This window comes from Eleutherodactylus coqui, chromosome 1 (genome assembly GCF_035609145.1).
Source record: "Eleutherodactylus coqui strain aEleCoq1 chromosome 1, aEleCoq1.hap1, whole genome shotgun sequence".
NCBI classification, from domain to species: Eukaryota; Metazoa; Chordata; class Amphibia; order Anura; family Eleutherodactylidae; genus Eleutherodactylus; species Eleutherodactylus coqui.
The window spans coordinates 521792507-521819638 of record NC_089837.1 but is presented as its reverse complement, the minus strand read 5'-3'; the positions used below and the strand labels follow the sequence as shown (position 1 = coordinate 521819638).

Here is a 27132-nt window from a genome sequence, read left to right as displayed (position 1 = left end):
GACAATTAATAATGGATGCGTGTTTGTTGCTGCAGCAGCTGCTGTGTGCACCGACCACCTGTGTGATCGCAGTATCACTGTCAGCGCAATGACATCAATTAATAATGGAAGCCTTTAACTGCAGCTTACAGACGCCTAGTTTTGCTTTAGAACATAATTTAAAGGGCCAGTTCATCTTCAGTCACCATTAAATTAATGTCCCAATATAACATTGCATTTATTTTTGCTTTATACCTCTTACCTTGATTGTGTCTTTAAACTCCAGTCACACCCAGATCTGCATTTAATATATTTCTAGCTTTTCTGCAAGTTTTCAAGACCTCACTTTTCACTGTTGCCCCCTGCTGGTTCAGTGCCTGTATAAGATGTGGGACATGTAGGGGCACATTTATTATTTTGCTTGTGGCATAAGTTTTGTGCAAGTACCAAACTTTTTGAAGGTGATGCTGGGTTCGGCAATTTTCTAACAATGGGTGGGGCTTAGAAATAGAGGGTGTGGTCATTACATTTACTCTAATTTATGTCATAGCTGAGATCTATACAGATCATATTTGGCGCAAGGTTGGCACGAAGAATGTGACAAATACATTAAGAATTTGCGCCTCTTAATACATTTGGCACCAGCACAAACTTTACTTACATCTGCGGTTTATATCCGTCAGTCTAAGTAAATGTGTTTATACCCGGCACTTCACAGTACGGTGATATGGGAGGCGAAAACTACAACTACCAGGATGCAGTGCAACAGAATACACCGTAGAAAACCAGTTAAGCGGTTTGGGGTATGTCTGTTGGGTTCCAAGTGGGCAAAAGGAGAATTGTGAATACAGCTTTGGGTGTGACTGGAGTATAAGATACAATGTTACTCTCTTATTTCAGTGTGCAATCTGTAGAATGAGTTAATGACTGTCCAATGGACTTTGTATTCCATCTCACGATGTGTTTTTGCCCCCTTTTACAAGGCTGATAATCACAATAATCCCCCATATGTGAACAACTGCCTGTTTGCTGTAAATGGAGACAGGCGGGCCGGAACGATCCCCAGTCCACTCCACATCCATTCACCGAGCGATCATCGCTGGCACGATTGTGCCTGGCATGTCAGGTGTAACCGGGCCCTTATTCTTATGTTAGACAGTATTTAAAGGTCCGCTCATCCTGTCATTTGTCTTTTGCCCTAACCACGTTGTGATCTTCTGTCTACATTGTGTCCTGCAGGGATGAAATCTACTGCCAAATCTCCAAGCAGCTTACCCAGAACCCCTCCAAAAGCAGCCATGCCCGCGGCTGGATCCTTATGTCTCTGTGTGTGGGATGCTTTGCCCCCTCTGAGAAGTTTGTCAAGGTCAGTGTGGCCTATCCATCCGTTTCATCTAAGGAAATGGTTAGAAGTGTTCATATTAATAATGCCAGAGTGCCCATCAGCATCGCAAGAGTGCCCATTATAATAATGCCATACTGCAACCATCAACATTGCCAGAGTGCCCATCAGCATCGCAAGAGTGCCCATTATAATAATGCCATACTGCAAGCATCAACATTGCCAGAGTGCCCATCAGCATCGCAAGAGTGCCCATTATAATAATGCCATACTGCAACCATCAACACTGCCAGAGTGCCCATACTAATAATGCCAGAGTGCCCATCAGCATCGCAAGAGTGCCCATTATAATAATGCCATACTGCAACCATCAACACTGCCAGAGTGCCCATACTAATAATGCCAGAGTGCCCATCAGCATCGCAAGAGTGCCCATTATAATAATGCCATACTGCAACCATCAACACTGCCAGAGTGCCCATACTAATAATGCCAGAGTGCCCATCAGCATCGCAAGAGTGCCCATTATAATAATGCCATACTGCAACCATCAACACTGCCAGAGTGCCCATACTAATAATGCCAGAGTGCCCATCAGCATCGCAAGAGTGCCCATTATAATAATGCCATACTGCAACCATCAACATTGCCAGAGTGCCCATACTAATAATGCCAGAGTGCCCATCAGCATCGCAAGAGTGCCCATTATAATAATGCCATACTGCAACCATCAACATTGCCAGAGTGCCCATACTAATAATGCCAGAGTGCCCATCAGCATCGCAAGAGTGCCCATTATAATAATGCCATACTGCAAGCATCAACATTGCCAGAGTGCCCATCAGCATCGCAAGAGTGCCCATTATAATAATGCCATACTGCAAGCATCAACATTGCCAGAGTGCCCATACTAATAATGCCAGAGTGCCCCCATCAACATTGCAAGAGTGCCACCTATAATAACACCACAATACATCCATCAACATTGCCAGAGTGCCCATATAAATAATGCCAGAGCGCCCCATCAATATTTCCAGAATGCTCACAATAATAATGGCAGAGTGCCCCCATCAATAATGCCAGTGCCCCTACAAATAGTGCCAGAGTGCCCACAGTAATAATGTTAGAGTGCCCCTAATGATAAAACTAGAGTGCCCCCAAAAGCACAAATTACACCAATAATAATGGGACCTCACGTGATTAGCTGTGATCGTTAGGGAAACCTGACCGTAAAGGCTTCTTCACACGGGTGAGCTTGGTATGGGGCTGTATATCCCTCCTGTATATCGCGCTGCCCACCATGTGAATTCCCAGCGGATGTGAGGCCTTTTCATGTTCTATTAGCGCTGCGGAGGATAGCAGAGTTTCTCCCATGGTGTTCAATGGAAGCCCTCGCATTGCGTGCACCTAGCACGTGGTGCAATGCTGCCGCCGACCCCATTGGAAACAATGGGCGGTGTCACGCACAAGATAGAACATGCTACGATTTGTTTCCCACATCACATCGCGGTGCCATGCCGGAAAACCATCGCTCGTGTGTATGACCCCATTCAAAAGAATAGGATCCATATTTGTGCGAGAATTGTGCGTCTCTCAATGCATGATTTTATCGCCCATGTGAAGCATTAGGCCTTTTACACACAAGTGTTGCTAGTTTACGCCGGCCGCATCGCGGGCTTAAATCGCAGCAAGGTAGAACAGCTGCATTCGAGTCCCGCGATTATTAGCGCTTTGTCGTCCATCACATATCGTGTGAAAAGTACGCTAAAGCCCGGTATTTCGTCAGCAGAAATCCTTTGAATAGCTTAGAGTTTGCTGTCTTCTTTCCTCTCACTACCCCTTTCTTTTTTTCAGCTCCCATAGGAATTTCTGGGAGCTTCCGTCGATTTTCGTCAAACGATAGGACAAGACGTGAAAAATCGGCGACAGGAAACGGCCGCTGATTTTTGATGTTTTGACGCTGCTATTTTTTCACGAGCCTGAAAATCGCTCCTATGAATGAATGCATTGGAATCCAATGCTTCAAGTAGTCGCCATCCGCAGACCACGTGTTATTGCGTCAAAGTAGCCGTGTAAAAGTGCTCACAGCCTTACTATGGGGGAAAGGAAACACATCACAGGGTCAGTTCATATCTATGGGTTATCTGTGTAATGCAGGAAAGGAGGGATCCTCCAGAGTAAGATCCGCTTGTCCAAGAGACGAGGATCCTGAATACGGGACTCCTCTGTGCTAATTCAAGGACTATCCAATTGGCCAAATAGAAATGTCATTTATCTCCTCTGGGAGGAGAGACACCTGATCTCCACTCACCTGTGGCAAGGCTAAATAGGCTGCCAGTAATACCAAAAGACAACCATATTTGGAAAATATGGAAATACTGCATTATTTATCACAAGCAGCGAATGATGTAAGAAAAGAGAACACAATGCCAGAATTGTCGGTTATTTTGTCACCCCACCACTGAAAACTGTAGTAAAACAATGAAAACCATAGAAATGTAGTATTTCCATAATCGTATAGACCTACAGAATAACTCTAAGGCTGGGTTCACAAGGGGCGGATTTGCCACAGAAATTCAGTGCAGAATTTCGCCGCGGCTAAGCCGGCAGAAGCCGCTGCTGTGGTGCGGATTTGCCGGCCGCAGCATGTTCATTTTTTTTTTTCTACTGCGGCCGCGCTCTTCTCTACGCCGCCGGTTTTGCAGTGGCCTAACCGCAACATTTCCGTCGGGAATCCGCCCCGTGTGACCGTGGCCTAAGATGTCATCTTTACTGCACCATGAACTCCGTAGCAGCAGCATTTTTTTTCCATCTTCATACCGCTCAGGTCAATTCAAAATTCCCTAATATGAAAATGTAGACTTTAGGTCTCCTGTAATACACATTATTATTGGCATCAGCAGGTGACGTGTCGTGGGTGGCTGGGTGGGTATATAACGTGTGCCATTAACCATAGAGGCAAAAAGGGATGATTATTGGCTTTCGGGCCGAGGGAGGCGGTATTTCTCCAACGGTGCAGTTTGCGATCTGATGTGGTGATAGTGTATCATGAGTGGACACATAGCACCATTGGGAATAACCGACATGGAAGATGCGGAACATCACCTGCCACTCATGTAAGAGGTGTATGTTGGCTATGAAGGTGCGTGAGGGACCACCGATGGTCTACAGTGGTGCAGCTCACCATTACCATAAACCGGCCGGCCACCAGATGTGTCTAGCACAGCAATTCAATGAACCTGACTGCGTATGGGGTTCCGAAGCAGACGGATGGTCACTGCAAGCAAAGGGGTGTCAGAAGAATAGGCTTCAGTTTGCACGGCAGTATGGGAATTGGACAACCGCTGATTGGCAGAGAGTCGCCTTCTCTGATGAGTCACGTTTTCTGCTTCATCGAATGGAGGGACGTTGGCGAGCCGGGTGGGCAACATCAGAGAACAAGTACCGGGCAACCATTGCTGGAAGAACATAAGCTGGGGGCAGCAACATTATGGTGTGGGGAGCTTTTTCATGGCGTTCACTGAGTAGATCAGGTTATGATTCCATCCTTGCAGATCATGTATTCCCACACCTGCTAATCTTCCCCGAGGCCGATGGGATCTTAGAGCAAGACTATGCAACTTCACACAGCTAGAAATGTCCTATAGGGGTTCGAAGAGCACGACCAAGACTTCCAAGTACTTCCCTGCCCCCTAACTTCCTAGACTTCAATCCAATTGAGCATCTATTGGACCACCTCGATGGTCATGTTCGCTCTATGAATCCCCCCCACCCACATCCTCCAGCAACTGTGGGATGCAGTCAGCATGTCTCCATATACCTGAGACCACCTACCTGCACCTCACTGAGTCACTCCCAGCCCGTCTACTGTCTGTGCGGCACATGGCGGTCTCTCTAGGTATTAGCTGGTGGTCATAATAAAGTGATTCAAATCTGCAACATCCGAGGATCAAGCCCTAGCCTAGGAGACAGTGGGCATTAGTTGTAGGCCTTTGCCACGGTGGCTCTACTGTCTCCCACCCGGAAGATAGCCAGGAGCCCGTCCAACAGAGCTGCGGGCAGGCTATTAAAGTGTGGGCAATTGGGGACTTGGCTACCTGGCTTCTTCTGCTAGATTGTCACGGGTGACGCCACAGTTCCTTCCTCTGCGGTGTTACGGAAAGATAGTCCACACACAGAGTAGTTGAAAACAAAACCGGGAACAGTTGGCATTGTTGCTTTACTTTAAGTCCAATACAGCACAGCTATAGACGGAATTAGTAGTGAGACATGGAGGCAGAACACATGATGAATATCGGGCCCACAGTCCTAGTTATCTGTGCAGCTCCACTCCTGGAAAATCACACACTCTTTCCTCTCCAGACTCTCAACCTGTCAACACTCACATTATCAGACGCTTCTCAATGCTGCATGGCAAACTCCTCCTGCTCACAGGGGCTTGTGGTTATCCTGCCGTCTCCTGAGATCAGATAAGTCCAAGGGAGATGGGTGATACCTTTCGGCCTCCTCCATTCTTAGTAGCTCAGGCCAGACTACTTGCAGATGGACTGGCTAGACTAGTTGACTCGCTCGCATGGACATTCTCTGCTGACTCACTGACTAGACCAGACTCAGACTAGACTCCTTGCAGACTGCTCTGCACTCACACTCAGCAAACATTAATATAAAGCATGGCCAGGTGACCACAGACTCGCAACGCAAAAAGGCTACACTTCCAAACAGAGAAAGCTCATGCAGACATTAAGGCCGCCTGCACACGGCCGGGTAGGATTCCGCTGCGAGAATTCTTGACCCGCGCCCCAGTATTGACCTTATACTCACCCGTTTGGTGTCTTCTCTCTCTGCACTGCGATGTGCCATCAGGCGCACAGCCACACATGCGCGGTGCAGAGACGGCGCGTCAGCGGTGACTTTTCTGTGTGGGCCTCTGCGAGGCTCGCACAGAAATAGGACGTGCCGCGATTTGTTTACCACGCGAGTTTTCACGCGGTCAAATCGCGGCCGTCTACTGCAATCCTATGGCAGCGGGCACCGGCGGAAATTTCCGCCCGTGTGCAGGAGGCCTAACTCTTTCAGTTCTGCAGAGATGCACCATACATACTTCACGCACACAGAAGTTGCAGACAATACAAAGGCATAAGACAAATATAAAAAAGACATTCTGAAGGGGCCTATAGGTGGGGGCCACTACAAATCTGTATAAACTAAGTGCCTCCATTAATAATGCCACAATGTCCCCAGGGCCAAAATACTCCATTAAAGATGGCAGGATTCCCCCATAGAGGATTATGGGGAAAGAGAGCACAGAGCGGCTGCCTGTCTCTCCCTAGGGCACATAGCACCTCTAGAGGCCATCTCTGGTATATACATCCTTATCCCACAGTGCCTGCACCTTGCTGTATAGTAATTACACTGCATGTATTTTTTTTCTGTCTTCATTTTAGTATCTGAGAAACTTTATTAGCGGGGGGCCCCCAGGATACGCTCCGTACTGTGAGGAACGGTTGAGAAGGACGTTTGCTAACGGCACCAGGACGCAACCCCCCAGCTGGTTGGAGCTTCAGGTATATCAGAGTGATATTCATCCTTCATGTTACTTTTTCCATTGAATATTCACAGAATGGGCGCTTTATTGGACTATCATAGACAAACCCTTCTGCTGGTGCCCCATGTAATGTGCCAGTTATGGCAGTGCCACGATTGGCGTTGAATGTATGATAATGCCAGTATGGGTTGTAAGTATATAGTAACTGTCCTTGATGCCAAGCAGAATGGTTACATGTTATCTGCCTGCTATTAGACTATGTACAGTTCTTTCCAGAGTCTTGTAGGTGACCCCGCATCTCGCCCCATTCTTAGGCCCTATTCACACTGGTGAGTGCGATTCTCGCTTGCGTTTTGTGAGATGCGACAGCCTTGCGATGTATTTAATATTTCCTGGAAATCAATGGGCGATGCGTTCCAAGGAATGTGAAAAAATAGAACACACCCCAATACTCAGGCAAGTGTTGTGCGTCCCGCAATGCACAAAAATCACGCAAGATTAGCGCTCATGTGAAACCAACCTTGGGCCGGCTTCATTTGGGCAAGAAAACCTCACCAGATTTGTGTGTTGGGAGACGCACGAATATGAACCCCATTCTCTCGAATCCTATCTTTGGGCGTGCCCTTGCATCACATCTGCCATTGTTTTCAATGGGGCCGGCCGCACCATCGCACTGCATGCTAGGTGCACGTGAGTGCGAACAGAGGTTCCCCATTGAAAACAATATCCGATATCGCACTTGCCCCTTGTGAAGTTATCCTTAGGCTAACTTTACAAGGGCGAGCATGATATGGGGCCATGAATCGCGGCCCCATATTGCGCTCCCCACAATGTGAATTCCCTTGCAGCACTTCGGGGCTGTACCTGCCTGCGGATTTTGATGCGGAATTGAAAATGACTTAAAGCCTTGCCTGCAATTCTGCATCAAAAAGTTAGGACTTGTGGATTTTAGTGTGGAACTCTGCAGCTGCAGATTTGGCTGCGTCCTGCAGCGTAATTCCATCCCATGCGAAAGGTCCCTAATGGTCTGCAGGAAGCAGCGCAGACGCATTTTTTGTCAATTAGTGCAGGTTTTGTGGTGTTTTTAATTACAGAATGTGTTCTATAGAACGTCTTGTGGAATTTCTTGCGTTTTTTTATGAAGACTTTAATTCATAGAATGGTAGATTTGGAAGGGACCTCCGGGGTCATCAGGACCTCCAGGGTCATCAGGTCCTCCAGGGTCATCGGGTCCAACCCCCTGCTCAGTGCAGGATCACTAAATCATCCCAGACAGATGTCTGCCCAGCCTTTGTTTAAACAATTTCATTGAGGGAGAACTCACCACCTCCCTACCGTGGCAACCTGTTCCACTCACTGATTCCTCTCACTGTCAGAAAGCTTTTTCTAATATCTAATTTGTATTTTTAATTAGCCCTGTATATTAGAAATCTGCAACAATTCCACAAGACTTCCTTAATTCCGCAGCAGAAAGTTTTGCCACGGCGGAATTTAATCTTGTGTTTTTGAAATAAGAATGCGCAGATTGTAACAGGTGCGGAGTTCAAGCAACATAAATGTTCGTGCGCATTAATTCTGTCCCGTGTGAAAGGTCTCTAGGGAAAACAACAGTGTCTAACTTTGCTAACTACCGTAGTTGCACTTTATGTATCGTATATGTGTCATTTTGGTAAATTTGGCGCAGTATGCATTATTTTGAAATCCTGGAAGTCATAAAACTTATTTCAGGGTTCCCTCTCATCCTTAACCCTTTCCAATCCACTGTCTGATGTCTCAAGACATTCTGATTGAAGGCTGTACAGCTCCGATGTCAAAAGATGTCCGTCAGGGTATTCTTACTGTATATTACTGGCCACGGTGTTGTCATGGGCCTCTCCAGCATGTCCCATACTGCAGTACTGGCTCTAGCCAGCAGATGGCGCCATTGTATAATGGCAGAAAGAGAAAAACCCCTAGGAAACCCTGAATCCAAAATTAGATTGCAAAGGGTTAAAGGGTTGGGAATCGGCAGCCTGGGGGGGTCAGGTTATCCTATAATTGGTATTGTGATGTTTCGGTCATATTGGGGAATTGGCCCAGCTGCTTGGAGATGAGAGGACATTTTGCTTCAGCAACTGTTTTACTGACATTTCCCACTGATCTCGCAGGCCACCAAATCCAAGAAGCCGATTATGCTTCCTGTGACGTTCATGGATGGAACAACTAAGACCCTTCTCACGGATTCAGCCACCACAGCAAAGGAACTCTGCAACTCACTGGCCGACAAAGTCAACCTGAAGGACAGATTTGGGTTCTCCTTATACATCGCTCTGTTTGATAAGGTACCTGCTGCCATTGTACTTGTGATCTGTACTCCTTTTGCTATCGCTCTCATCTGTCCACGTGTCAGTCTGCACTGCTGTTCTGTTATTCTGTTTATCAACCAGTAAGGGTGAATTGTTTTACAACCATAACTCCCATCAAGTCCTGGCGATCTGGACAGACATAGGTTGCATTCTCATGTCCTGAAGGAACTTTTTTCCCTACTGTCCATGGGGCTTTGATCACATTTGAACCTACAACTCCTGTAGAACACAGTATTATATATACCGTACGCTGAGGTTTGATATTATCAGTATATAAAAGCACATTTGATTAATAGTTTATGCTCGACTAAAGGCACTTAGGATCACAAATCGGCAGAAATCAGTCCGTGGGCATTACCCCTTAATGTCTGCTTGAGCTGTCTCTGCCTGCATAATATTATCATACAATAACTAAAATGCGCCTATACAATGCTAAAATACAATACCATACAATGACCAATATAACACTGCCATAGGCCTCAGTCACACGGGCGTTTTTTTGCGCGATTTGCGTATGCGATCCGCGTATATATAGACCCAATGCTTCGCAATGGGATCGGTCACATGTCCGTTTTTTATGTGGATGTGCGATAAATTATAGGACACAACGATTTGCAGAACGCGCCTATCTGCGTTCTGCTTTTAATTGTGCGCACAAAAGGCATGTACTGCAACTAGCTGCGATTTTTTTGCTGGCGAGCACGCCGCACTGTACTTCCGTCATCTGCGCGAGTGCATAGTCTTCTAGGAAGTGATTACTTGAATGAAATGAAAGGCTGACAAGGTGGTCGTAATATGGGGGCAACAGGTTATCTTATCCAATCTCCAGTAATGCCACGCACATCCAGGTCGAACCAGAAGCAGAATGAAGAACACGCCTCATTAGCAGCTATTTATTACACCTGGTAGTGGGCTGCAGCATCATTACATGCATGACGAAAAAGTTCCGGACGATCCAAGATTCATGCGCATTTTGATGCGCACGGCGATTTTCCTCAGGTCAGACTGCCGTTTTGCTACGATGATAAACGTGGCTAGGTGCAGATTTTTCGGTGAATCGTCGGCCTCAGTCACGCGATTTGCGGATGCGCATCCGCAAATCGCGTGAAAAAACGCCCGTGTGACTGAGGCCATATAGTGCAATAATTACAGTGCTACAGAATACCTCTTCACAATGCTATATAAAAGTATTGTGCCTAAAAATGTCGCCATCCAGTCCTAAACAGTAGCATCATACAGTGACCAATATAATATTGCCATATAGTGCAAGGTTAAAAGTGCTCCAATAATTCACCTATAAAGTACAACACGGTACCATACATTGCTCACATCTTATACAATGCCTAAAAAATGCCACTATACCAAGCCAAATAATAGTGCCATACAATAACCAAATAATGCTGCTAAACAGTACCATACTATTATTATTATAATATGGCCATGCAATGCAAGAATAACCTGTTCTAAAATAATACTCCTAGACAGTAATATAAAACAGTGCAATGTCCATATAATATCATACAATGCCTAGAAAATGCCACCATACCATGCCAAATAGTGCCACCATACAGAGCTATTCTGCTGTACCATATAATAACCAATATAATACTGCCATTTAGTGCAAGAGTAGCATTAAATAATACTTTTATACAGTACTATATAATAGAAGCATACAGTGCTCACATAATACGTACTATCATACAATGCCTAAAAAATGCCACAATGCAGTGCTAAATAATAGTACCATACAATAACTGAATAATGCTACCATACAGTTCCTATTTAATAGTGCCGCACCATGAGCGCATAGCAGTGCCTTACAGCACAAATATAATACTGCTACATAGTGCTATAATAGTAGATCATGTGCTGACTATGCCTATATCTTTCCATCACTTTACACCCTTGCTTTGCATTTTGCGCTAGGTGTCCTCGTTGGGCAGCGGGAATGATCATGTGATGGATGCCGTATCTCAATGTGAGCAATATGCCAAGGAGCAGGGTGCGCAGGAAAGGAACGCCCCCTGGAGGCTCTTTTTCAGAAAGGAAATTTTCACCCCATGGCACAATCCTACAGAAGACAACGTGGCGACCAATCTCATCTATCAACAAATTGTAAGGGGAGTGAAGTTTGGCGAGTACCGGTGTGATAAGGTGAGCACCATCCCAGTACACCTGTTATGGGGTCAGTCAAATTAGGGCCCTTTAGGGTACATGATTCTTGTCCTGCTTCTAGGAGGAAGACCTGGCAGAGCTGGCGTCTCAGCAGTACTATGTGGATTATGGCTCGGAGCTGATAATGGAACGACTCCTAAATCTCATACCGTCTTACATTCCGGACCGTGAGATCACGCCATCCAAAAACGTGGAGAAATGGGCGCAGTTCATAATTGCTGCACACAAAAAGGTATGATGGCCTCCGTTGACTATGTATCTATGTAGACGTATGGACCTCACTAAGAGAACAGCTCCTCTCATCACACAGGTCCTCTGAAGACCCGACTCAAAGGGGAAATGTACATGGGGCTGCTTCTGGGACGGCCATATTGATGGTCTATCTTAGGATAGGTTATCAATACCTGGTCAGTGGAGGGTGTGGGGGATCAACTCCCACCACCCCAAGGACAGGCCAGCAATATTACGTTCTTTGCAAAGCCATTTAACCCCTTAGTGATGGCCTATTTTGGGCCTGAGGACATGACAAATTTAGAGGAATTTTCATCCCCACTTTTCAAAAGCTAAAACTTTTTTTTTTAATTTCAAAATAATTTATGCAAGACATTGTATTGTCTAATGGCATCTTTTTTTAGTCCATATAATGTACTTTATCACTTTTATTATGTTGTTTTAGGGGGATTGACAAAAAAAATTATCTGTCATTTGTTTTTTGGCTTTTCGATCAATGTTATTACTTTTTTGGGAGGCAATGACATCACAGATGGGGCGCCCTCCCTCTAGGAACCCTTTTACATTCTGCAATCAACATCGGTCGAGCCATGTAAGGGGTTAACAGTGGGGACCAGTTTTCTCACTGAGTCCTGCTGTAAGTCACAGCCAGCTCCCACTGCAGATGGCATGGGCTCAGCTTTTGAGCCTGTGCCATCCATATGGTGTACACGTATGTTCTCCTCTGACCCCTTTCGTAGATAGGTTTTTTTCCCTTTTGCTGGATATTTCTCATTCTCTGTATACTCTCCAAACCATTATACAAGACCCCCCCCCCCCCCCCCCCCGCGCGTGCGCGCGGTTAGCAGTGAGGCCCCGGCTAGTCTAGCATCGACGACCCGACCTCGTTGGAAGTCGCTCAGATCGCTGGATTTTCCCATCTAACGTGGATTCACACTGAAACTGATCCACAGAAAACTTGTCACGTGATTTTATGCTCCGGGGTCACGGAGAGGATTACCATAGAGGGAAGCGCCAATCGTGAGAGGGCTGGAAGCTCTAAAAAGAGACCATTTAGTGTTAGGAATTTGCTGTACAAGCAATCTCCTAATATAATGTAATTACTAGAGTCGCTCTGGTTTGCGGCACGAGAGATCCAGTGATTCCCTATATATTCATACATGAATGTGACTAATACCATGATATGATGGAGCTGTTACACTAATGTATCCATACGGCGGCTCTGTGTCACATCCAGTATAAGGAACCTCTTACTGACCACTGAATGCCTTTCGCCCCTGCAGGGTATATACGCCCAGAGGAGATCGGACGCACAGAAGGTCAAAGAGAACGTGGTGGATTTTGCGCGGTTTAAGTGGCCTTTGCTGTTTTCCAGATTTTATGAGGCCTTCAAGTTCTCAGGTAAAGTGAATGTCCGCCCAAAAATGTTTCCATCCACAGGTTGAAAGATTGTATCCAGTGCAGACAATCCTCTGTGAGGCAAACGCATCAGCTGCACAAATCTCTTCACTGTCCTGATAGGTTGTTACAGTGTATTATTGGGGCAGGGACCTACCTTATACGAGGCGCAGAGGTGTCTGATCGGGTTTACTGTCCTCTCTACTACATGGACTGTAAATGGAGAGCGATGGTCGGGGCCCAGGCATATATTATGTATTATCTTTAACTCATTTTGTCAGAACTCTTATCATGTGACGTGTCATTTTCAGGGCCGAGCCTTCCAAAGAACGACGTGATCGTGGCTGTGAACTGGACTGGGGTGTACTTTGTAGATGAGCAGGAGCAGGTCCTCCTGGAGCTGTCCTTCCCCGAGATCACCGCTGTGTCCAGCAGCAGGTACATGCAAAACTGTAACTTCTCCACAGAAGTATTTGTATCACAGAATCTCCATAGACATATTTGTAATCATAACGTGTACTAAAGGTAATTGCAGACCTTTGAATTAAAGTGGACCTGTAGCGTCTCAATCTGAGGATCAGGATAGATCGGGAGGAATGGAGCTCAGGATTATATACTTTCCTAGGATTTCTCTCAGTGTTTTCATATAAATAGATGTTTAACTACTGATAGGAGTCTGCTAATAAGTCCTGCTTCCCCCACCCACTCATAGAGAAAGCCTGTGAGTCCTCCTTCCCCGACCCACTCAAAAAGAAAGCCTGTGAGTCCTCCTTCCCCGACCCACTCATAGAGAAAGCCTGCGAGTCCTCCTTCCCCGTCCCACTCATAGAGAAAGCCTGTGAGTCCTCCTCCCGCTCATAAAGAAAGCCTGTGAGTCCTCCCTCCTCCTCCTACCATTAGAGAAAGTTGTGAGTCCTGCTTCCTCCACCCACTCATGGAGAAAGCCTGTGAGTCCTTCTTCCTCCCACTCATCGAGAAAGCCTGTGAGTCCTCCGTCCTCCTTCCTCCTCCCACTCATAGAGAAAGCTTGTGAGTCCTCCTCTCACTCATAAAGAAAGCCTGTGAGTCCTCCCTCCTCCTACTCATAGAGAAAGTTGTGAGTCCTGCTTCCTCCTCTCACTCATAGAGAAAGCCTGTGAGTCCTCCTTCCTCCTCCCACTCATGGAGAAAGCCTGTGAGTCCTCCTTCCTCCTCCCAATAATACAGAAAGCCTGTGAATCTTGCTTCCTCCTCCTACTCGTAGAGAAAGCCTGTGAGTCCTCCTTCCTCCTCCCAATAATACAGAAAGCCTGTGAGACTTGCTTCCTCCTCCTACTCATAGAGAAAGTCTGTGAGTCCTCCTTCCTCCTCCCACTCATAAAGAAGGCCTATGAACCTGCTTCTTCCTCCCACTCGTAGAGAAAGCCTGTGAGTCCAGCTTCATCCTCACACTCATAGAGAAAGCCTGTGAGTCCTGCTTCCTCCACACACTCATAGAGAAAGCCTGTGAGTCCTGCTTTCCCCTCCCACTCATAGAGAAAACCTGTGAGTCCTGCTTTCCCCTCCCACTCGTAGAGAAAGCCTGTGAGTCCTCCTTCCTCCTCCCACTCATAGAGAAAGCCTGTGAGTCCTCCTCCCACTCATAAAGAAAGCCTGTGAGTCCTCCCTCCTCCTCCTCCTACTCATAGAGAAAGTTGTGAGTCCTGCTTCCTCCTCTCACTCATAGAGAAAGCCTGTGAGTCCTCCTTCCTCCTCCCACTCATCGAGAAAGCCTGTGAGTCCTCCTTCCTCCTCCCAATAATACAGAAAGCCTGTGAGTCTTGCTTCCTCCTCCTACTCATAGAGAAAGTCTGTGAGTCCTCCTTCCTCCTCCCACTCATAAAGAAGGCCTATGAACCAGCTTCTTCCTCACACTCGTAGAGAAAGCCTGTGAGTCCAGTTTCATCCTCACACTCATAGAGAAAGCCTGTGAGTCCTGCTTTCCCCTGCCACTCATAGAGAAAACCTGTGAGTCCTGCTTCCTCCACACACTCATAGAGAAAGCCTGTGAGTCCTCCTTCCTCCTCCCACTCATAAAGAAGGCCTATGAACCTGCTTCTTCCTCCCACTCGTAGAGAAAGCCTGTGAGTCCAGCTTCATCCTCACACTCATAGAGAAAGCCTGTGAGTCCTGCATCCTCCACCCACTCATAGAGAAAGCCTGTGAGTCCTGCTTCCCCTACCCACTCGTAGAGAAAGCCTGTGAGTCCTGCTTCCCCCAACCACTCATAGAGAAAGCCTGTGAGTCCTCCTTTCTCCTCCCACTCGTAAAGAAAGCCTGTGAGTCCTGCTTTCTCCTCCCACTCGTCGAGAAAACCTGTGAGTCCTCCTCCCACTCATAAAGAAAGCCTGTGAGTCCTCCTTCCTTCTCCTACTCATAGAGAAAGCTGTGAGTCCTGCTTCCCCCAACCACTCATAGAGAAAGCCTGTGAGTCCTCCTTCCTCCTCCCAATAATACAGAAAGCCTGTGAGTCTTGCTTCCTCCTCCTACTCATAGAGAAAGTCTGTGAGTCCTCCTTCCTACTCCCACTCATAAAGAAGGCCTATGAACCTGCTTCTTCCTCCCACTCGTAGAGAAAGCCTGTGAGTCCAGTTTCATCCTCACACTCATAGAGAATGCCTGTGAGTCCTGCTTCCTCCACACACTCATAGAGAAAGCCTGTCAGTCCTGCTTTCCCCTGCCACTCATAGAGAAAACCTGTGAGTCCTGCTTCCTCCTCCCACTCATAGAGAAAGCCTGAGAGTCCTGCTTCATCCTCCCACTCATAGAGAAAGCCTGTGAGTCCTGCATCCTCCACCCACTCATAGAGAAAGCCTGTGAGTCCTGCTTCCCCTACCCACTCGTAGAGAAAGCCTGTGAGTCCTGCTTCCCCCAAACACTCATAGAGAAAGCCTGTGAGTCCTCCTTTCTCCTCCCACTCGTAAAGAAAGCCTGTGAGTCCTGCTTCCTCCTCCCACTCGTAGAGAAAACCTGTGAGTCCTCCTCCCACTCATAAAGAAAGCCTGTGAGTCCTCCTTCCTTCTCCTACTCATAGAGAAAGCTGTGAGTCCTGCTTCCTCCTCTCACTCACAGAGAAAGCCTGTGAGTCCTCCTTCCTCCTCCGAATAATACAGAAAGCCTTTGAGTCTTGCTTCCTCCCACTCGTAGAAAAAGCCTGTGAGTCCTCATTCCTCTTCCCACTCATAAAGAGAGCCTATGAATCTGCTTCTTCCTCCCACTCGGAGAGAAAGCCTGTAAGTCCAGCTTCATTCTCCCACTCATAGAGAAAGCCTGTGAGCCCTGCTTCCTCCTCCAAACTCGTAGAGCAAGCCTGTGAGTCCTACTCCCACTCATGAAGAAAATCTGTATGTCCTCCTCCCACTCGTAGAGAAAGCCTGTGAGTCCTGCTTTATACTCCCACTCGTAAAGAAAGCCTGTAAGTCCTGCTTCATCCTCCCACTCATAGAGAAAGCCTGTGAGTCCTGCTTCCTCCACACACTCATAGAGAAAGCCTGTGAGTCCTCCTTCCTCCTCCCACTCATAAAGAAGGCCTATGAACCTGCTTCTTCCTCCCACTCGTAGAGAAAGCCTGTGAGTCCAGCTTCATCCTCACACTCATAGAGAAAGCCTGTGAGTCCTGCTTCTTCCACACACTCATAGAGAAATCCTGTGAGTCCTGCTTTCCCCTCCCACTCATAGAGAAAACCTGTGAGTCCTGCTTCCTCCTCCCACTCATAGAGAAAGCCTGAGAGTCCTGCTTCATCCTCCCACTCATAGAGAAAGCTTCTGAGTCCTGCTTCCCCCACCCACTCATAGAGAAAGCCTGTGAGTCCTGCTTCCCCCACCCACTCATAGAGAAAGCCTGTGAGTCCTGCTTCCCCTACCCACTCGTAGAGAAAGCCTGTGAGTCCTGCTTCCCCTACCCACTCATAGAGAAAGCCTGTGAGTCCTGTTTCCCACATCCAATTGTAAAGAAAGCCTGTAAGTCCTCCTCCCACTCATGGAGAAAACCTGTGAGTCCTGCTTCCTCCAACCACTCATAGAGAAAGCCTGTGAGTCCTCCTTTCTCCTCCCACTCGTAAAGAAAGCCTGTGAGTCCTGCTTCCTCCTCCCACTCGTAGAGAAAACCTGTGAGTCCTCCTCCCACTCATAAAGAAAGCCTGTGAGTCCTCCTTCCTTCTCCTACTCATAGAGAAAGCTGTGAGTCCTGCTTCCTCCTCTCACTCATAGAGAAAGCCTGTGAGCCCTCCTTCCTCCTCCCAATAATACAGAAAGCCTTTGAGTCTTGCTTCCTCCCACTCGTAGAAAAAGCCTATGAGTCGTCATTCCTCTTCCCACTCATAAAGAGAGCCTATGAATCTGCTTCTTCCTCCCACTCGGAGAGAAAGCCTGTAAGTCCAGCTTCATTCTCCCACTCATAGAGAAAGCCTGTGAGCCCTGCTTCCTCCTCCAAACTCGTAGAGCAAGCCTGTGAGTCCTACTCCCACTCATGGAGAAAATCTGTAAGTCCTCCTCCCACTCGTAGAGAAAGCCTGTGAGTCCTGCTTTATACTCCCACTCGTACAGAAAGCCTGTAAGTCCTGCTTCATCCTCCCACTCATAGAGAAAGCCTGTGAGTCCTGCTTCCTCCACACACTCATAGAGAAAGCCTGTGAGTCCTCCTTCTTCCCCCCACTCGTGAAGAAAGCCTGTGAGTTCTCCTCTCACTCATAAAGAAAGCCTGTGAGTCTTCCCTCCTCCTTCTACTCATAGGGAAGAAACAAAATGATCCGCGCCACCCAACATGAAAGAAAAAGATTGAAAAAAATTGTCTAGACTCACCTGGTGCTTGGCGGGAGCCCTATGTAGGTAATGGGCTAGCCCGCCTGCACCAAACGTCCTGGTTTGCCTATAGCGGGTACTTGGAGTCCTCTAAAATCCGGTAAGCAGCAGGAGAAAATAAATCCCCAAGAGGAAAAAATTGCCAAAAGGGGAATGAAAAGATCCAAAAGGTATATCCGCGCTAATGCCGGCATTAGCGCGGATATACCTTTTGGATCCTTCTACTCATAGAGAAAGCTGTTAGTCCTGCTTCCTCCTCCCACTTATCAAGAAAGCCTGTGAGTCCTCCTTCCTCCTCCCACTTATCAAGAAAGCCTGTGAGTCCTCCTTCCTCCTCCCAATAATACAGAAAGCCTGTGATTCTTGTTTCCTTCCCCACTCGTAGAGAAAGCCTGTGAGTCCTCCTTCCTCCTCCCACTCATAAAGAGAATCTATGAACCTGCTTCTTCCTCCCACTCGTAGAGAAAGCCTGTGAGTCCTCCTTCCTCCTCCCAATAATACAGAAAGCCTGTGATTCTTGTTTCCTTCCCCACTCGTAGAGAAAGCCTGTGAGTCCTCCTTCATCCTCCCACTTATACAGAAAGCCTGTGAGCCCTGCTTCCTGCTCCAAACTCGTAGAGCAAGCCTGTGAGTCCTACTCCCACTCATGGAGAAAACCTGTAAGTTCTCCTCCCACTCATAGAGAAAGCCTGTGAGTCCTGCTTTCTCCACGCACTCATAGAGAAAGCCTGTGAGCCCTGCTTACATAGTAACAGTATCCTCTTATGTTGTTGATCCAGAGGAAGGCAAAAAAAACCCAAGAGGCAGGAGCTAATTAGCCCTTTTGGGGGAAAAATTCCTTCCCGACTCCCTAATGGCAATCAGACTGTTCCCTGGATCAACCCCTAATAGTTCCTACCTGCCTGTATACCCGGATTAACAATTAACCTAAGATTTATATCCTGTAATATCCTTCCGCTCTAGAAAGACATCAAGTCCCCTTTTAAACATCTCTATGGATTTTGTCATCACCACATCCTCAGGCAAAGAGTTCCACAGTCTCACTGCTTCCTCCCCCAAACTCGTAGAGCAAGCCTGTGAGTCTTACTCCCATTCATAGAGAAAGCCTGTGAGTCCTCCTTCCTCCTCCCACTCGTAAAGAAAGCCTGTGGGTCCTGCATCCCTTACCCACTCGTAGAGAAAGCCTGTGAGAAGGAAACAAAACTCATAGGCTTCCTCTATGAGCCCCGGCAGCAGTGAAAAAGTTTTTTACATGAAAATAATGAATGAAATCTTAGAAAACAATATATCCCTCAGCCTGTCCTTCTCTAGAATCCACTGCCCTCCAATAGAGACTGGACAGAACAACTTTAAGGTCTTGGTTAGGACAGTTGGACTGTTTTCAATGACACAAGATTAAGCTGCATCTAAATATGTTCTCCGGTTACCTCTTGTTGTTGTGGCCTCTTAAAGGGGAGGAAAGCTGCAGGGGCAGAGCTTCACCTTGGCCACCATTAAGGGAGATGAGTACACCTTCACATCCAACAATGCAGAAGATATCCGAGATCTTGTGGTCACCTTCCTGGAAGGACTGAGAAAAAGATCCAAGTTCGTGGTGGCTCTTCAGGACAATTCAAACCCTGGTAAGGTCTTTTCCCAAGTCCTCCGGTTTCTCCACCATCAGAGTGATGCAGCTTACATGTTAGGCTACGTTCACACAGAGCGTTTTTGTTGCAGTTTTTAAATGTGGTTCTTCCGCAACTGCATAAAGCAGTGATTCCCAATTGGAGTGACGTGGCTCCCAGGCTCCTTCGCCCAGTACCTGGCAGCTTCTAGTGAGCGCAGTGTCGCTTGGTCAGTTGATGGCACCTCCGTATTACCTGACTAGAGACACTGCACACAGCCCGCCTGGTACTGGGCGAAAGAGTACGCTGACAGCCAAAGACTTTGTAGGTGAGCGCTGTATCTAAAGAAATCAGCAGCGGATACACAGCTGATCTAGAGTCAAAATCTGCACCATTCACCATTTTTGGTAGGATTGCACCATGGTAACATTTTTTTTCCCCAGGGGTGCCCCAAGGCTGAAAAGTTTGGGAAGCAATTTAGGCCAGCATTAGATAGATAATCAGAAGTTGTTACATCCAGGATCTTTATAATAAATCTTCGTGATGTTTTTTCATGTACGCTGTATATTGTACTGTATGTCTGTCTCTGTGTCCATGTGTGTGGAGGGGGGCATTTCACAATGTTAAGGAGCCAATGAGATGCACAACCCATTAAGAGAACACATCCCATGGGAGCTAAAGAGCTCTGCACTGACCGGCATTGAATGTGGATGTGATTTCTGCCGAAGTCGCTAGTCTGTTCCCACCGGTTGGGATCATTGAGCACGCGTGGGCAGCTACTGCGCTGTCCACTGTATGTGGCAATGCCTTCCATGATATATTCCCGGTAGACACGTGACACTGTGGACCGAGGAATGTTAAATGTCCACACAACTTTGGAAATGAGATGTCCCATCTGTCTGACACTACCGGTATTATGCTTAGTTTGAACTCCCATAATTTGCATCGCCTTCCCATGAGCACAATGGCCGGTGTTCAACCTCACTCACCAGATAAAAATTTACAACCTATACAAGGCGTTCCCAAGTTGTCCCCTAAGGTAACGCCACTTCATCATCAATTTACATACCGCTATCCTAGGTCTTCTGGCACATCGGTGTAAAAATGAACTGCAAACATTGAAAATGGCTACAACAATAACAACGTTTATATTCAGACCAGACTGATAGGTACTAGGCTGGGTTCAGATCTGGTTTAGGCCACCCTTTCTGTCTCGGGGTTCTGATGGTATAGCCTAAAACGGTCTTCACACAGAACCCGAAGAGAACCATTGAATTTAATGAGGCAAAAGGAGATGAGAGGTACAAAGAGTATGTAACTGCATCTTCCAGAAACAAAGGGTAACCAGGTCAAACAGAGACAAAAGTTTGCACCTTGAACCCCAAAAATATACAGAATATTCAATATTCATCCAATAAGTACATGTGTTCCTATTATTTGACCTCACAGCCGGAGAAGATTCAGGTTTCCTCAGTTTTCTGAAGGGAGATCTGATAATCCTGGACCAGGACACCGGGGAATCCATCATGAATGCCGGATGGGCCCATGGCTATAATGAAAGGTCAAAGCAAAAAGGAGACTTTCCAACTGAGATTGTGTACGTCATGCCAAGCGTCACCAAACCGCCCTCAGAGATTGTGGTAGGTTTTTGGCATAAGCTTGTGTTCAAATGTGCTAAAATTGTGCAGAAGCGTATTGAAGCCCAAAGTTACTAAGCTCTAATAATTTAGTAGACTTTTATAATACTGTTGGCGTTGGGGACTTGGAACATGTTGGGTTCCCATTATGGTTCTCTTAACATGCCATAATTTCCTTATGAAAAAGAAAGACTGTAGGGAGCATCATCAGAAAGTGGCATTATTTAAGACCGTTTAGTATTACAGACCTATTTTTTCACATTTTGGGCCTATTTTATTTTTTGTTATTATACACAAATCCTGAAATATTGTACTTGTCATTCCGACTCCTCAAAAGGTCACAATAAGGTGAAGCTTCCAGATTTCTGTGGTTTATGTGTCAGCTTTGCTGTATAGACTGGAACTGGATGAGCAGAGTCCTCTCATTATCATTAGAGGGTCATCATGTTAATGACAGCTCTGGTGTATTGCTGGAGGCCTAGATCAGGCAGGATAGTCGCACTATACACACAGATAAGGCCCTATGTCCAGGTCCCTTGTCACTCTCGGGGGTTGAGGCAGTACTTAGTCACAGTTTAGAGACTGCATCTATGACCTTTTTCTGTCCATTAGCTCCCATTGTCCAGACAATACAGGAAGGAAGTCCAATCTCAAATATGGCTGCTTGTCAGGATGTTCCAAATAATAAACTTCTACAACATTTAATAAATAGACTGGGCAGATTTACTAATCTTGTCTCATGATAGACAGTCTTAAAATGTACCAGCTTTATCACTGTGGCTCGGCTGGATGGTAAAGCTGGTACGTCATTAGACTCCTCAGTCAGACTTTACATCATTAATTAGCTTAGTTTACAGCAATTTTTTGTTGCAAAACTTTGGTGCATTTTTGGCGCACAACATTCGGCCACGCCTGCTTTCAATCTAAACTCCTCCCATTTCCATAAAACCACACCCCCGTGCCTAAAAGTGTCTAAAACATATAATGGATGTGGTGCAGCGCATGAAATAGCAGTTTTTTGGCACAATTTGGCACAGAAAACTGGCACATTTGCAATAGTAAATCTGCCTCACAAACTGCGCCAAAAAATTCTCTTACATGCCTTGGACGACATTTATTATGACTCTTAGGCATTATTCTCATCTTACCTATAAAAAAAAAGGGACCTGGCTTTGCAGAAGAGGCGTGGCTTATTGAGAAGGGGCATGGCCTAAATGCAGTATCAGGCATTTTGGTGCAAAAACTGCCATAATTGAAGCCAACTAATAGAAGAAGTCTGAAGATGCACCAGCGTGTCACTGCCACAAACCTGGTGCGTTTTAAGACTCTCTAGTCTACGTTTGCACGGTCTATTAGACAGGATTAGTAAACTCCTAATCTCCCCCTAGTATTTTGCGCCAAAAATTGGCATATAGCCATAATATATGTGGCGCAAATTTTGGGAACACCCATTTGTGTTAGTTTGACGTCAATTGCATCAACTTTTGATGCATTCCTTTGATAAAGGCGCCTCGTTGACTTCAAGGAGATGCGATAACAATCAAGGGATGGATATCTCAGATTATAGATCAGGAATGTGAAGGGTCGTCGGCCGTTAAAACCATTTCTCTCTTGTCCAGACGCTGGTGACGATGACCCCGGACCAGAAGCAGGATGTGGTGCGGACTGTCCAGATGACCACATCGGAGCACGAGGAGAAGCTGAAGCCGTACACCCTGGAGGAATTCTCCTATGATTACTTCAGGTTAGGAAGTCACGGCACAGTCATGGAACATGTAATGGGTCTCTTTATAGAGGTAGATTGTATTTGGCACAACTCCTATGAGGTTTTACATGGGATTGCAGGTAAATCAGCTCACAAAGTTATTGTCGTGCACTTAAATGACAACTTCAGCTCTGCTGCATCTGGGATTTTGTGTCCCCGCTGCAATTGCATGATAAATGTACGTTCACTGCGCTCTTCTGATGCAAGGCAGAAGCAATCTATCACTGATATCTTCTCCTGTGATGGAGTGAAGGTGCAACTGAAAATATATACACGCTGAATGGCCCCTTTATTACAGACCCCCATCTAGTAGCACGTTGGACTTGGGAACTATTACAATTTCTTGTGGTGTGGATTCGACTGGGTAATAAAATCGTTCTGCAGGAATATCGGCCCCTGCGGACAGGAAGCTTCTTGTGGTTGCTGCAGATTAGATGGCGGTGCTGACATGTTCTGACCAGCTGACAGGAAGGGGTCAGCGATTCATGCTGCTTCTGCCAAATTCTGCCCTCCCATCAGCAACAGTAATCTGGATCCATCTGACCAGGAGATGTTTCTCCGCTGCTCAGTGATACAATTTATGTGCTCTTTTGCTGCTGGAGTCTCATCTTTCCGTTTCTTTTAGACACAATGGCGCTAGTCATTTGCTGTTATAGCTCATCCGTGCTGAGGAATGGAGAATTGTGCGTTTGGACACATTAGTTGGAGCTCTAGTGTTGTATTCGGGTGCTCTTGACTGTGCAGTTGGTTAGAATGATTCCTGACATCCTCCTCTGACCCCTTTTGTGGACCATTTGTTTCTGTGCACAGGATCTCCTCTTCCTGGATGTTTTCCTCAATCACGCCATTCTCTGTATACTCTCCACACTGTTGCATGAGAGAAAACCCCTGCGGTTGGCAGTGAGACCTCGGCTAGTCTAGCACAGATGACCGGCCTCGTTGGAAGTCGCTCAAATCGCTGGATTTTCACATTTCATGTGGATTCACACTGAAACTGATCCACAGAAAACTGGTCACCTGATTTTATTCTGCACTCCGGGGTGACGGGGAGAATTAGCATACAGGGTCGGGGCTCTAATAAAGGGGCCATTGAGCACATAGATGCACTGACTGTAACAAGAGTATGCTCTAACAAATCATTTGCGATCCATGCTCTCAGTAATCAATTCTCTGATCTTCTCCTCAGGCCACCACCAAAGCACACCCTGAGTCGGGTCATGATCACCAAGAACCGAGGGAAGGACAAGCTCTGGTGTTACACCCGGGAGCCCATCAAACAAGCCCTCCTGAGGAAGGTGCTGATGAGTGACGAGATCTCACAAGAAGCCTGCATGTCTTTCATTGATATCCTTTACTAATATTCATCTCTTCCTCTTTGCCCAAAGTTAAAAAATGAGTGTACTAGTCAGAGGAACAATGAAGTGTGTTTAACAATGGACATCTTCTTTTAACCCTTTCCAATCCACTGTCTGATGACATTCTGATTGAAGGCTGTACAGCCCCAATGTCGGAAGACGTGCGGCAGGGTATTCTTACTGTATATTACTGGTGGCTCTGTTGTCAGGGCTTCTCCAGCATGTCCCATACCGCAGTACTGGCTGTAGCCAGCAGATGGCACCATTGTATAATGGCAGAAAGAGAAAACTCCCTAGGAAACCCTGAATCCAAAATTGGATTGCAAAGGGTTAAAGGGGGCTCAAGGACATACCGTATATACCATCTGGACAGACTATCTATCTGATAAGGGTTCAGATTGGTCCCATCCTATTAGGTGGTGACAACCTGTGCAGGACTCTCCTATACAGAGGAACTGCATTGTTAGCAAACAAGAGCGCCGGGCATTGACCCAAGGGCCACAGGAAATGGAGTAAAGCACCAGACTCCCCTGTCTCTACTGGCAAAAACCCAGCACCATATTGGAAGACCCATTTTGATCTTTGCTATGAGACCCCTCTCTTCTTTGTACTCCACCGGGAGGGCTAATCCTATGCAGACCTGCGAAGGCTAAAACCAGTGAGATGACGTCATATCCCAACATGTCCTAACTATGTAAGTACATGAGGGGACAATACAAGGATCTCTCCCATGATCTGTTAATATCCAGGACTGCGACGGTAATGAGAGGGCATCCGCTACGTCTAGAAGAAAGCAGCTTTCATCACCAACACAGAAGGGGTTCTTTACTGTAAGAGCAGTTAGACTGTGGAACTCTCTGCCTGAGGATGTGGTGATGGCAAAATCCATAGAGGAGTTTAAAAGGGGACCTGATGTCTTACTAGAGCGGAAGGATATTACAGGATATAAATCTTAGGTTAATTGTTAATACGGGTATACAGGCAGGTAGGAACTATTATGGGTTGATCCAGGGAACAGTCTGATTGCCATTAGGGAGTCGGGAAGGAATTTTTCCCCCAAAAGGACTAATTGGCTCCTGCCTCTTGGGGTTTTTTGCCTTCCTCTGGATCAACAACATAGGAGGATAAACAGGCTGGACTAGATGGACATTGTCTTCATTCGGCCTCACATGCTATGTTACTATGTATGTCCTTATATTCCTTGACTTGTCCCGTTCACCCATATTGAAGTATATGGGGGACTATCCATCCAAGCGCATGCGCTCAGTCAATGAGCTGACAGATCAAATCTTTGAAGGTGCCTTAAAAGCAGAACCCCTGAAGGACGAGATATACTGTCAGATTCTCAAGCAGCTGACAGACAACCACATCAAGTGAGTGTCTACAACCGGTGATGTCTCCTTCATCAGGTCGGAGGTCTTGGTGACAGTCTTTACCTTCATTCTAGTTGACCATTAAAAATGGGGCCTAGTTTGATACTTAAAGGGATAATCCAGGCATTTTCAAATGGTGATCTATCCATAGGATAGGTAGGATAGTAGTTGATGGACGGGGGTTCGCCACCCAGGATCTCTGTCCATCTACTGATCATCCAACTCCCTGTCAGTGAAATGGGCCAGATGTTGTCATCAGTGGTCGGGGCAAGAAGTGGGAGCGCCAGCTTTACTCCTATTGAAATCAATGGGGGCGCTACGCTTCTATTAGTCTTCCTGCTCCTTTTAGGGGCACAACTGGATGTCTTGTCCTGACCATAAAGAAAAGCAGGAACTACATAAGAGTGTGGCGCTGCCATTGATTTCCATGGGAGTGAGGCCAGTGTTCTCACTTCCTGCCCTGACTGCTGATGATAAGGGTGCACCCATCTGCGGATTGACAGTTCCCCATTAGAGATGAGCTAAAGACAATTGCTCGAGCATTGCCCTTAGCGAGTACCTGCCCGCTCGAGACGAAAGGTTCGGGTGCCGGCGCGGGGGAGCAGTGAGTAGCGACAGTCAGCAGGAGGGAGCGGGGGGAGAGAGGGAGAGAGAGATCTCCCCTCCGTTCCGCCCTGCTCTCCCCCGCCGCTCCCTGCCCGCTGCCGTCACCCGAATCTTTTGTCTCGAGCGGGCAGGTACTCGCTAAAGGCAATGCTCGCTCGAGCAATTGCCTTTAGCGAGTATACTCGCTCATCTCTATTCCCCATCCATTAACTACTGATGATATCTCCAAAGGATAGTTGAAATTGCCTGAAATACCCCTTTAAGGACGCAAACATTTTGGGGGATTTACATCTCAACTTTTCAAAAGTGACAACTTTTTTATGTTTCCATTCCCATATGAGGGTTTGTGCGCTGCATGGCGAGCCGTAGTTTATTGGTGACATTTGGAGGTATGGCTTCTATCCATTTCTGGGGGGGAGGGGATGAATGAATTGTGTTTTTTGGGTTCTCTTTTACGGTGTTCATTATGTGATGTAAATGAGATGATGACTTTTTGCTGCAGATCGGTACAATTACAATGATAGCAAAATTATATCATTTTTGTTTTTCTACTTTTGCACAGTATAAACCCTTTTTTTGGAAAATAATTTATTTTTGGCATTGTTGCATTCAAAGACCCTGAACGTTTTTATTTTTCTATGGACTGAACTGTATGTGGGCTTATTTCTTGTGTGATGAGCTGTAGTTTTAATTGGTGCCATTTTGGGGTACATATGATTTTTTTTAAATCACTTTTATCGTGTTTTTTGAAAGGCAAAATGAACAAAAAAACCCATTTTTTTTAATGAGGCGGATTTTTTTTGCTGTTTGTTTTTACTTTTTTATGCTCCTTGTAGGGAACTTGAACCTGTGATCTTATCACTTAGATAATAGACTACACAATAGTACTTTTGTACTGCAGTGTATCATCGGGTTTCCTTGTCAATACTAGTCGTAGCTGTCCTGGAAGCTAGAGACTG

General features: G+C 46.4%; 1 protein-coding gene across 1 annotated transcript in view; it reads left to right on the top strand.

Moving 5' to 3' along the window:
- MYO7A (myosin VIIA) overlaps positions 1 to 27132 on the top strand; it is a 163417-nt gene that overhangs the window by 119937 nt on the left and 16348 nt on the right. The window contains exons 28-39 of the mRNA XM_066588272.1: positions 1219 to 1345; positions 6766 to 6885; positions 9014 to 9187; positions 11138 to 11365; positions 11448 to 11618; positions 12901 to 13018; positions 13327 to 13453; positions 19286 to 19455; positions 20887 to 21077; positions 22694 to 22818; positions 24026 to 24183; positions 25414 to 25567. Coding sequence (XP_066444369.1) covers positions 1219 to 1345; positions 6766 to 6885; positions 9014 to 9187; positions 11138 to 11365; positions 11448 to 11618; positions 12901 to 13018; positions 13327 to 13453; positions 19286 to 19455; positions 20887 to 21077; positions 22694 to 22818; positions 24026 to 24183; positions 25414 to 25567 — 1863 coding nt within the window. The remainder of the gene's footprint in view (positions 1 to 1218; positions 1346 to 6765; positions 6886 to 9013; positions 9188 to 11137; positions 11366 to 11447; positions 11619 to 12900; positions 13019 to 13326; positions 13454 to 19285; positions 19456 to 20886; positions 21078 to 22693; positions 22819 to 24025; positions 24184 to 25413; positions 25568 to 27132) is intronic.